The 13,105-nt window shown below is 38.2% G+C and overlaps 1 protein-coding gene across 2 annotated transcripts in view; it reads left to right on the top strand.

The window, feature by feature from the left end:
* Positions 1-13,105, top strand: part of VPS13C (vacuolar protein sorting 13 homolog C) — a 227,916-nt gene that overhangs the window by 12,439 nt on the left and 202,372 nt on the right. For both annotated transcript variants that reach the window (XM_077128091.1, XM_077128092.1), the window contains exon 3: positions 409-451. In XM_077128091.1, the coding sequence (XP_076984206.1) occupies positions 409-451 (43 nt within the window). The remainder of the gene's footprint in view (positions 1-408; positions 452-13,105) is intronic.

Here is a 13,105-nt window from a genome sequence, read left to right as displayed (position 1 = left end):
CTTTATTTTATTTGAAAGAGAATTGTTGCTCGCTGACTGTTTTCAACTCATTATGCAAAAAGAATTATTTCTTTTTCTGTTCTAGTATTTCAGGCAAGTACATCTGTTTTACTTAAAAATTACGTGGAATTTCCATCTGGCTTGGTTTGTCTTTTTAAAGCAAATAATAGTTTACCCAATTATGGGCTTTAACTATAAACTTTTTCTATTTATTCTATTTGTAATTTTGTTTCTTTGGTGAATTTTTCTTTCCAAAGTTAAACACGTCCTTTATGAATTACTCAAATATAGAAATTTTGTTTTATGCTTTTTCTTAAGGATGATTATGTATTTAATGATAAGTCAAAACTAATTTTTTGGGGGACTTAATTATTCAAAATGTCCTTTAAATTTTTCTTTCTTCTGAAGAGTGAATTACATGTTCCTTTTAAAGTCAAGGCTGGCCAAATTGGTAAGTGCTTCATTATTCATTTGAGTTATTATTAGCCTTATTAATTTATTAAAAATCTTTTATTTAATCTATAAAATATTTTTAGCTTGAACAAAAGTTTGAGAGTTTGAGGCTTATGTTAATTAGAACTTTTACAGTTCTGAACATAATGTGTATTATATATAATACATATGTACTTTAAGTTTTTTGGCAAAGGAGTAGAAAATAACCTAAAATGGAAGGAAATTTGAACTGCAATTTTACTTTTTAGGCTTTGTTTCTACCATGCAAAACAAATCTTCATTTTTAAAATTGATATCCAAATTTCAAGTGTTTTTTAATTAAACGCAAAACTGTATAATTTGGAAACTCAGTAAATAAATTTTCAAAATAGCTTATTTCCCTCATGTTTTGTTCAACCATTTTCACTTGATATATTATGCAGCAGTATGGTATGGAGAATGTATTTTGGTAAGTACAAAGTCTGTTTCTTCTCAGCTAAACTCTCATACTAAAACCATCCATAACACAGCATACATCTTTCTTGAAGAAATTTTTCGAAAGGAAGTTTAATTTAAAAAGTCCTCCCAAATAATCTGTATTTTAAATAATCTTTTAAAATTAAAATTAAAATTAATTTTTTTTATTAGAGTAGTTGCTGGTCTACAGAAAATTCACGCAGAAAATACAGAGCTCCCATATACACCCCCTTACATACATCCTTCCCACTACCATGTTTACACCAGTGTAGCACCCTTGTTGCAACTGATAAAACATTGCCATAGTTATACCATTAACCACAATCTGTATCTTACATTATGCATTAGGGTTCACTGATTATGTCGTCCAGTCTTTATGGTCTTTAAAAAAATTTTATCTGGTAACATATACAAAACCCAAAGTTTACCCCTTCAACAACATTCAAATAACACAACTCAGCAGTGACAGTCACATTCACAGTCTCGTGCCACCATTACCACCATCTGCTACCAAAATTTTTCCTTCATCTCAAATAGAAAATCTATCAACTAAGCAGTAATTCCCCATTCCCTACTCTCCCCTGGACCCTGGTAACCTGTATTCTAGTTTCTACTCTATGAATTTGCTTGCTCTAATTGTTTCATATCAGTGAGATCATATAATATTTGTTCTTTTGTGTCTTCCTTATTTTACCCAACATGATGTCTTCAGGGTTCATCCATGTTGTTGTATGTATCAGAACTTCATTCTTTTTTGCATCTGAATAATATTGCATTGTATGTATATACCGCAAATTGTTTATGCATACATCGGTCATCAGACACTTGGTTTACTTCACCTTTGGCTTTCATGAGTAATGCCACTATGAACATGGTTGGTGCAAATATCTGTTCGAGTCCTTGCTTTCAGTTCTTTTGGAATTAAACCTAGATGTGGGGTTGCCGGGTTGTATGGTAATTATGTATTTAATTTCCTAAGGAACTGCACACTGTTTTCTGTAGCGACTATACCGTTTTACTCATGCAACAATGCATGAGTGTTCCTGTTTCTCCACATCTTCTGTAACAGCTGTTACCCCTCCCCACCTTTTTTAAAATAGTAGCCATTCTAATGGGTTTTAAATGGTATTTCATTATGGTTTGAATTTGCATTTCCCTGATGAACATTTTTTCATATGCTTATTGGCTATTGTTTTTTGTTCTTGGGAAAAATGTGTATTTGTGTCCTTTTGCCCATTTTTTAAATTGGGTTATTTGGCTTTTTGTTGTTGAGTTGTAGGATTTCTTTATATATTTTGGGTACCAAGCCTGTATCACCTATATATTGTGCTAGTCAGAGTTCTGCAGGAAACAGAACTGACAGGATATATATATATATGTATATATATGTATGTATGTATGTGTACATATATAAGTATATATATGTAATATAAACATTATGTGTATATATATATGTATATATATATGTAATGTAAACATTGAGATTTTTTATAGAAGTTGATTCAAGTAACTGTGGGAATGATCATGTCTGAATTCCATAGGGCAGTGTTCAAGCTAGGAACTCTGGTGAGGGTTTTCCATGCAGTCCCCAGGACAACTGGCTGGAGAGAGATGGGCATTCTTTTTTCTGTTTGTCCCTTCTCTGTTCCTTTCAGTCTAGGCTCATAGTGTTTCTTCTCATAGAAACTTTTCAAAAACCTTGTTGGCTTCAAATGCAGTTTATAGGGGTCTAAACCATCAAACAGCAGAATTTTCTACAGATCTGTTTACATAACTGCATTTCCAGTCCTGACTTCCACTGAAATTGGTGGCTGGATCCATGGTCAGTTAAAGCCTCACGTGGAACATTATACTTTGGGAACTCACTTTTCTGAAGCCGAGAGAGGCCAGTCATAGAGCTGTTCTGGCCCTCTTCTCAGAGTGCTATCTGGACAGGCTCAGAATTTTCTAAACCATCAGTACCTAGTTTTTTTGTGCTTAAGAGTTCAGTTGTCAGCTTATCCCTTTCCTCTTACATTTTACAGTAAGCTGCAAGGAGAAACCAGTCTCTACCTTCCACATTTCACTTAGAAATCTCCTCAGATAAATATTCGAGTTTATCACTGGAAAGTTCCACTTTTAACCCAACATTAGAACACAAATTTTGCTGAGTGCTTTGCCATATTAAGACAAGGATTGCCTTTTAATTTCCAGTAGCACATTCATCATTTCCTTCTGAGGTATCATTAGAGGTATCTTTAGCATCCAAATTTCTACCACCAAACAGTCTCTTCTAATCAATCTAGATTTTTCTATCAAGTACCTCACAATTCTCCTAGCCTGTACCCATTGCCTAATTCCAAAGCCATTTCCTAAGTTTTAGGTATTTGCAGTAGCAGCACCCTACTTTCCAGTACCAAATCTTTTAGTTTCCTGTTGCCAAAGCCAATACCATGTAATGGGTTGGCTTAAACAGTGGAAATTTATTGGCACCTGATCTTGAGCTAGGGAAAGACCAAAATCAAGGCATTATCAAGATGGTGTTTTTTCTTAGAATCTTGCGGCTACTGGTAATTCTGGTCCTTGGCTTTTCTGTTACTTGGCAGTCCACATGGTGGTCTCTCCTGGCCTCTCCCTTCTTTTCCGGGTTCCTTTGACTTTCAGCCTCTGGCTCCTCCCACTTTGGCTAGCTCTCTCTGTGACCTTCCCTATGAGGCCTACAGTAATAGCATTAAGAGACCCATCATGGGCTTCCTCTAATCTGACGTGACCTCATCAAAAGCTCCTATGTATAACGGGGTTCACACCAATGTAAGTTTAAGAACATGTTTTTCTGGGATGGACTGATCCAAATCACCACATATACCACAAAATATAATAATACTGGGATTTATAATTACCCATTTTTTTTTAACCTTTACATCTTTATTTTTTTATGCTACTTCATTCCACTCTTTAGTGCCCTTTCCTTTTAGTCTGATGAGCTCCCTTTAGCATTGCTTGTTGGGCTGGATTAGTGGTGATGAACTCCCTCAGCTTTTGTTTATCTGGAAATGTCTTAGTCCCTCCCTCATTTTTGTAAAACAGTTTCATTGGATATAAAATTCTTAGTTGGCAATTTTTTTCTTTACACACGTAAAGTGTTTTATTTCTCTGCCTCTGTGATTTCTGATGAGAAATCTGCATTTAATATTATTGTGGGTCCTTTGTACATATATACACATGTATATACATGTTTTAATTTTTCTCTTGCAACTTTCAGTACTCTTTCCTTGTCTTTGGCATTTAATAGTTGTGTGTCTGCCATGTCTTTGATTTTATCTTGTTGACATTCATTGGGCTTCTCGATTCTGTGTGTTCATGTGTTTTGTTAAATTTGAAAGTTTTCTGCCATTATTTTTTTTTTTAATATTCGTTTTGCTCCATTCTCTCTCTTCTCCTTATGGGACTTCCATAATGTATGTATTGATGGGTTTGATGGTCCCACAGGGCTCTTAGGCTCTCTTCAATTTTTTTCTTTTTCTGGTTCAGACTGAGTTGCTTTAATTGTCTTGTCTCAAAGTTCACAGATCCTTTCTTTTACCAGCTCCAATTTGGTGTAGGGAATATTTCATTTCAGTTGTTGTGGTCGTCAATCCTAATATTTCTTTTTTCATTTAAAAAATTTTTGTGTCTTTAATGTGATTCTCATATTATTCATGTATCATTTTCTTGATATTTAGTTTTTTTCCCTGTATTTCCCTTCATCTTTTTGAGCATATTGAAGTTTATTTTTTTAAAGTTTTTGTCTAGTATGATCAAATATAGTCTTCTTTGTTGATGGTTTCTGAATTTTTGCCCTGTTCTTTTGATGGACCATCATTTCCTGTTTCTTTGTCTTGTAATCTATTATTGCATACTATACTTTCTAGTATTTTAGTTCTTGAGGAACGGTGCTGTCTGTACCTTAAGTTTATATCCAGCTAGGGATATGACAGATTTCCTCAAGTTCCCAAAGCTAACAAAAACAAACCAACCAATGCAAAAAATACCTTTCACAGTGTTTGTCAGTTGGTTCTGTATTGAGTGGTGCTCTAATATCATGAACATTAGCAGAGGCAAAAATTAAACATAGAGTCTTTTCCATCTGTTTTGAGCCTGTCTCTTGTCCTGGATTGAGCTTGTGTTCACAAAGGGCCTTAGGAATTCTCCCCATTTTCAGGAATTCAGATGTTCCCTATGAATATGTTTTGTCTGCTCCAGAGTACTCTATTGTATGACTTAAGACCAGTAATTCTTTCCCCAGGGTGCTTTGACTCATGAGTTTCTTATACTGCTTAAGCTCTCTGCAAGCTGCTTTTGCTTGCAAGACAACGCCTGGGAGGGTGAGTCCAAGATGAGTTTCCTAGTTCAGTCTTTCAGTCTGCCACCCAGTAGTTTGGTACTGATACATAGGTACCCCAGTATGTTCATAGGGATTACTTTGCTCCCTCTGGAACAGGGCCAGGGATTCACAAAGGAAGTTCAGGCTGGTTGCACAGGGAGGGGTGTGGGGGGTGCCAGCAAGGGTGCCATGTGCTTCTTCTGTTCTAAAGGTACCTTTTCTTATTCAACATTCTTTGAGTTATTACAGCTCTTTCGCTGTTTGCCGTTTTGAGGAAGATAGCCCTTCAAGTTTTGCTGGTTGTGTAATGATTCTGTAGGGGAATGGTATCCTGGAGTGCCTTATGCTGCCAGTTTTGCTCTACAGGAAGCTTTTACCTCCTTTTTGAAATATAAATTTCAACCCAGTATAGCTCATTTTTACTTTCACTTATGTTAGCATTTTCCCTCCTATCCCTACCACCCTGCTTTTCTACCATACCACTTCTTCTCTTCATTCATCATTTTTAATTTAATAAATATTTCCTTTTTAACAGAGTCAGTGTGGCTAAGTAAGGTCAAGAATGATTTGGTTTTCTAAGAGCTGGACATATTTGTCAGTATCCTTGGGTCATCTGTTTTCTTGTGTTAAAAAAAAGTTCCTGATATATAAAAGGGAGGCTGTAATATAACTGATTGAATCCCAGAACTTTCTTAAGGGTGGATGAATGTTGGGTTAGAATAAATGGAAAGGATAAAAGATTTAGGGGAGAATCTTTCCTTTTTTTTAGTATGCTTCAGAAGTCTAGATGTTTTGTGATATCTCTAGGTTTCCTTGACATGAGAGTGATTTAAGAAATCAGCAGATTTAGATGTTGATGAAAAATTAAAGTTTAAATGGAAAAATAATTCAGGGAGAGGGGCCAAGATGGCGGCTTAGTAAGGTGCGCGTGTCTTAGTTCCTCCTCCAGAACAACTACTAAATAACCAGAAACAGTACAGAACAGCTCCCGGAGCCACGACAGAGACCAAACACATAGCGTACCCGACTCTGGACAGGCTGGACCGGCTGCGAGACTCCGCAGTGGTGAGTTCCCCGAGCGGCGTGCACTTCCCCGGGCCGCAGCGGCTGGCGGCCGGCGCCCCTCCCCCACGGGCGGCTTCCTGGACCGACTGAGAGTCTCAGAGAGGCGAGTTCTCCAAGCTGCGGCGGCAGGGGGCCGACATCCCTCCCTCGCGGGCGGGTTCCCGGAGGGAAAGGAAAGAGTCTCCAACAGTAGCAGGGACTGAGTCCAACCAAACACCAATAGTGGCATTAATAAAAAAATTCTGACTACTAAAAATGGGCCCCCAGCTCAGGCGAAACTGATGAAGGCAGAAGTCGCCTATTGGGCTAACTGAAAAAGAGGAAAGGGGGCGAAACAGAGCCTTCTGCGGCTGTTTCTGCGGAGGCTTGGTCGCCTCTGGACTCAGCGCTGGGATTACACAGGTTGCGACTGCCCCAAATGCAGAAACAGGCTGCTTTCAGGGCTCTCTACCACCTGAACCTTCCCCACGGGAGGGGTGAAATGCAGCTCAGGTGGAATCCCTCCATCAAGGAATTCAGACCCCAGGACTTCGCAATTTGAAGCCATTAAAACCAGCCTACAACCTTTCCTCTGTCTCCACCACGCACACAGCAGGGAGCCTTCCAAAGTTAAAGGAGCCACAACATCTTTTGCTGGTGGGACCCGCAGACAGACAAGTGCCACCTACTGGGCAGTATAAGAAAAACAGAGCCCAGAGACTTCACAGGAAAGTCTTTCAACCTGCTGGGTCTCACACTCAGGGAAATCTGATTAAATGTCCAGACGCCAGTAAAAAATAACAAATCACACCAGGAAAATTGAAGATATGACCCAGTCAGAGGAACAAACCAGTAGTTCAAATGAGATACAGGAGCTAAGACAACTAATTCTGAATATACGAACAGAAATGGAAAACCTCTTCAAAAACCAAATCAATAAATTGAGGGAGGACATGAAGAAGGCAAGGGATGAACAAAAAGAAATGGAAAGTCTGAAAAAACAAATCACAGAACTTATGGGAATGAAAGATACAGTAGAAGAGATGAAAAAAACAATGGAAACCTACAATGGTAGATTTCAAGAGACAGAGGTTAGAATTAGTGAACTAAAGGATGGAACATCTGAAATCCAAAAAGAAACAGAAACTATAGGGAAAAGAATGGGAAAATTTGAACAGGGGCTCAGGGAATTGAATGATAATATGAAGCGCACAAATATATGTGTTGTGGGTGTCCCAGAAGGAGAAGAGAAGGGAAAAGGAGGAGAAAAACTAATGGAAGAAATTATCACTGAAAATTTCCCAACTCTTATGAAAGACCTAAAATTACAGATTCAAGAAGTGCAGCGCACCCCAAAGAGAATAGATCCAAATAGGCGTTCTCTAAGATACTTATTAGTTAGAATGTCAGAGGTCAAAGAGAAAGAGAGGATCTTGAAAGCAGCAAGAGAAAAACAATCCATCACATACAAGGGAAACCCAATAAGACTATGTGTAGATTTCTCAGCAGAAATCATGGAGGCAAGAAGACAGTGGGATGATATATTTAAATTAGTAAAAGAGAAAAACTGCCAACCAAGACTTCTATATCCAGCAAAATTGTCCTTCAAAAATGAGGGAGAAATTAAAACATTTTCAGACAAAAAGTCACTGAGAGAATTTGTGACCAAGAGACCAGCTCTGCAAGAAATACTAAAGGGAGCACTAGAGTCAGATATGAAAAGACAGAAGAGAGAGGTGTGGAGAAGAGTGTAGAAAGAAAGAGAATTAGATATGATATATATAATACAAAAGGCAAAATGGTAGAGGAAAATATTACCCAAACAGTAATAACACTAAATGTTAGTGGACTGAATTCCTCAATCAAAAGACATAGACTGGCAGAATGGATTAAAAAACAGGATCCTTCTATATGCTGTCTACAGGAAACACATTTTAGACCCAAAGATAAATGTAGGTTGAAAGTGAAAGGTTTGGAAAAGATATTTCATGCAAATAACAACCAGAAAAGAGCAGTAGTAGCTATACTAATATCCAACAAATTAGACTTCAAATGTAAAACAGTTAAAAGAGACAAAGAAGAATACGATCTACTAATAAAAGGAACAATTAAACAAGAAGACATAACAATCATAAATATTTACGCACTGAATCAGAATGCTCCAAAATACGTGAGGAATACACTGCAAATACTGAAAAGGGAAATAGACACATCTACCATAATAGTTGGAGACTTCAGTTCCCCACGCTCATCAATGGACAGAACATCTAGACAGAGGATCAATAAAGAAACAGAGAATTTGAATATTACAATAAATGAGCTAGACTTAACAGACATTTATAGGACATTACACCCCACAACAGTAGGATACGCCTTTTTCTCAAGTGCTCATGGATCATTCTCAAAGATAGACCATATGCTGGGTCACAAAGCAAGTCTCAACAAATTTAAAAAGATTGAAATCATGCACAACACTTTCTCGGATCATAAAGGAATGAAGTTGGAAATCAGTAATAGGCAGAGTGCCAGAAAATTCACAAATATGTGGAGGCTCAACAACACACTCTTAAACAACGAGTGGGTCAAGGAAGAAATTACAAGAGAAATTAGTAAATATCTCGAGGCGAATGAAAATGAAAACATAACATATCAAAACCTATGGGACGCAGCAAAGGCAGTGCTAAGAGGGAAATTTATTGCCCTAAATGCCTATATCAAAAAAGAAGAAAAATAGTTCAGGCTTTAATCCTGGAAATAGATTCCCATGTAGAAACACCTTTTTTTTTTTTTTTTAAGCTTTTTTTATTAATTAAAAAAAAATTAACATACAAAACATTAAGATATCATTCCATTCTACATATACAATCAGTAATTCTTAATATCATCACATAGTTGCATATTCATCATTTCTTAGAACATTTGCATCGATTTAGAAAAAGAAATAAAACGATAACAGAGAAAAAAGAAGATTATACATACCATACCCCTTACCCCTCACTTTCATTTACCACTAACATTTCAAACTAAATTTATTTTAACATTTGTTCTCCCTATTATTTTTTTTTTATTCCATATGTTCTACTCTTATGTTGATATAGTAGCTAAAAGGAGCATCAGACACAAGGTTTTCACATTCACAGAGTCTCACTGTGAAACTATATCTCTGTTCAATCATCATCAAGAAACATGGCTACTGGAACACAGCTCCACATTTTCAGGCAGTTCCCTCCATCCTCTCTGCTACATCTTGAACAACAAGGTGATATCTCCTTAATGCATAAGAATAACCTCCAGGATAACCTCTCAACTCTGTTTGGAATCTCTCAGGCATTGACACTTAGTCTCATTTCACTCTTCCCCCTTTGGTCGTGAAGGTTCTCTCAGTCCCTGATGTTAATTCTCAGCTCATTCTCGGGTTTTTCTCAGTCCCTTGATGCTGAGTCCCAGCCCATTCCAGGATCTCCGTCACACGCCGCCAGGAAGGTCCATACCCCCAGGAGTCACGTCCTACGCAGATAGGGGGAGGGTGGTGAGACTGCTCGTCATGTTGGCCAGAGAGAGAGGCCACATCTGAGCAACAAAAGAGGCTCTCTTGGGGGTGACTCCTAGGCCCAAATTTTAAGTAGACTTGACCTATCCTTTGTGGGGTTAAGTTTCATATGAACAAACCCCAAGACTGGGGGCTCAGCCTATAGCTTTGGTTGTCCACACTGCTTGTGAGAATATCATGAATTCAACTTGGGGAAGTTGAATTTCTCCCCACTCTCACCATTCCCTAAAAGGGGCTTGCAAATACTTTTCCAGTCACTGATCAAATCACTCTGGGATTCAACGGGGCATCACTCTGGACAAACCAACAAAATCCCATGTCCTACCCGAGATTCCAAGCACTTATGACATTCAATCAAACTATCTACATAAGTTATATTAGGAAATGCTCTAGTCAAAATATAAATTTTGTAACAAACATTTTTTGCTTTAGTCTCACACATAAGGTGACATTTTAAAGCATTAATTATCATCTGTTTTCAGCACCCCGCAATAACGACACTCCTTCGTTCTTCCTCATGTAAAAACATTTTTAAAATTTGTACATTGTACATTTCACCATCAGTATACACTCTAGGCATTCCTAGCCCACACCATCTTGATCCTTACCATCTATCCTTCCCTCTGACTTCATCTGTGTCCCCCGCCCTCCTCTATCATTCTCACATGCAGCTTCATTCAGTGTTTTAACATAATTACAATATAGTTAGGTAGTATTGTACTGTCCATTTCTGAGTTTTTATGTTCAGTCCTGTTGCACAATCTGTATCCCTTCAGCTCCAGTCACCCAATATCTCACCCTATCTCCGTCTCCTGATGGTCTCTGTTACCAAGGAGATATTCCAAGTTTATTCACTAATGTCAGCTCACACAGTGAGACTATACAGTACTTGTCCTTTTGTTTCTGGCTAATCACACCCAGCATAATGTCCTCAAGGTCCATTCATGTTGTTACATACTTCATAACTTTATTCTTACGGCTGCATAACATTCCATCTTATGTAAATGTCACAGTTTGTTTAGTCAACTGTCTGTCGATGGACATTTTGGCTGTTTCCATCTCTTGGCAATTGTTAATAATGCTGCTATAAACATTGGTGTGTAAATGTCTATTTGTGTCCTTGGCCTCGTGTCCTTTGAGTAGAGACAGCATATAGATGGGTCCTGTTTTTTAATCCATTCTGCCAGACTATGTCTTTTGATTGGAGAGTTTAATCCATTAACATTCAGTGTTATTACTGCAAGGGTAGTACTTTCTTCTACTATTTTGCCTTCTGGATTTTATATGTCATATCTAATTTTCCTTCTTTTTACCTTTACTCATGGTCTTCCTTTCTACACTCTTCTCCACACCTCTCTCTTCTGTTTTCGTATCTGTCTCTAGTGTTCCCTTTAGTATTTCTTGCAGAGCTGGTCTCTTGGTCACAAATTCTCTCAGTGATTTTTTGTCTGAAAATGTTCTAATTTATCCCTCATTTTTGAAGGACAATTTTTCTGGATATAGAATTCTTGGTTGGCAGTTTTCTCTTTTAATAATTTAAATATATTATCCCCTGTCTTCTGGCATCCATAGTTTCTGCTGAGAGATCTACATATAGTCTTATTGGGCTTCCGTTGTATGTGATGGATTGCTTTTCTCTTGCTGCTTTCAAGATCCTCTCTTTCTCTTTGACCTCTGACATTCTGATTATAAAATATCTTGGAGTATGTCTATTTGGATCTATTCTCTTTGGGGTATGCTGCACTTCTTGGATCTGTAATTTTAAGTCTTTCATAAGAGTTGGGAAATTTTCAGTGATAATTTCTTCCATTAGTTTTTCTCCTCCTTTTCCCTTCTCTTCTCCTTCTGGGACACCCACAACACGTATATTTGTGCGCTTCATATTGTCTTTCAATTCCCTGAATCCCTGCTCATATTTTCCCTTTTTTTCCCCTATAGTTTCTGTTTCTTGTCGGATTTCAGATGTTCCGTCCTCCAGTTTTGAAATCCTATGTTCTGTCTCTCGAAATCTACCATTGTAGGTTTCCATTGTTTTTTTTTCATTTCTTCTACTCTCTCTTTCATTCCCATAAGTTCTGTGATTTGTTTTTTCAGACTTTCAGTTTCTTCTTTTTGTTCTTTCCTTGCCTTCATTATATCCTCCCTCAATTCATTGATTTGGTTTTTGATGAGGTTTTCCATGTCTATTCGTACATTCTGAATTAATTGTTTGAGCTCCTGTATATCATTTGCATTGTTGGTTTGTTCCTTTGACTGGGCCATATCTTCAATTTTCCTAGTGTGATTTGTTATTTTTTGCTGGCATCTAGGCATTTAATTACCTTAATTAGTTTATTTTAGAGATTGCTTTCACTTCATTTATCTAGGGTTTTCTTGCTGGATGAATTTGTTGTCTATCTGTTCTTTGACATTCCGTTCAGCTTTCTCCGGACCTCTAGCTTAAGTTTTGTTTAACAGAGGAGAATTTTTCAGTTCTTGTTTTCTTGTTTCTTGCCCTGCTTGTGTGGTGCCTTTCCCCCCGCCGACACTTAAGAGGGTATACTTAGATATTATAGACCCCAGCCAGATTTTCCCAGACCAAACTGGAGGAAAGAGTCACCTGCGTTGGTTTTCCCTGAGTGTGAGACCCAGCAGGTTGAAAGACTTTCCTGTGAAGTCTCTGGACTCTGTTTTTCTTATCCTGCCCTGTGTGTGGCACTTGTCTGACTGCAGGTCCCACCAGCATAAGATGATGTGGTACCTTTAACTTTGGCAGACTCTCCCTGTTGGGGGCGTGGTGGAGACAGAGGAGAGGTTGTAGGCTGGTTTTAATGGCTTCAAATTACCAAGCCCTGGGGTCTGAATTCCTTGATGGAGGGATTCTACCTGAGTTGGGCTTCACCCCTCCCCTGGGGAAGGCACAGGCTCCAGACAAGCCCCCAAAAGAGCTCACTTCTGCCTATGCCTGGGGCAGTTGCAGCCTGAAAGGTCCTGCCACTGTATCCAGAGGCAGTCAAGCCTTTGTAGATACACAGCCACAAAAACCTCTGTTTCCTTCTTTTTTTTTTTTTTCCCTTTTTCTGTCAGTCCTGCCCCCTGGCACCGGAGCAAAAACAAGCAACCTCCGCTTTGATCAGGTTCACCTAAGCTGGGGGCCTATTTTTAGTAGTCAGAATTTGTTAATTAGTTCCACAATTGGCTTTTGATTGTGCCCAGTCCCTGCTGCTGGTTAAGTCCTTTCCTTTCCCCTCTGGGAAGCGGCCTATGGGGGAGGGGTGCTG

The sequence above is a fragment of the Tamandua tetradactyla genome, chromosome 14, assembly GCF_023851605.1.
Source record: "Tamandua tetradactyla isolate mTamTet1 chromosome 14, mTamTet1.pri, whole genome shotgun sequence".
Classification (NCBI taxonomy): domain Eukaryota; kingdom Metazoa; phylum Chordata; class Mammalia; order Pilosa; family Myrmecophagidae; genus Tamandua; species Tamandua tetradactyla.
Note: the sequence above shows the minus strand (reverse complement) of the source record. Positions and strands in the feature narration are given on the sequence as shown.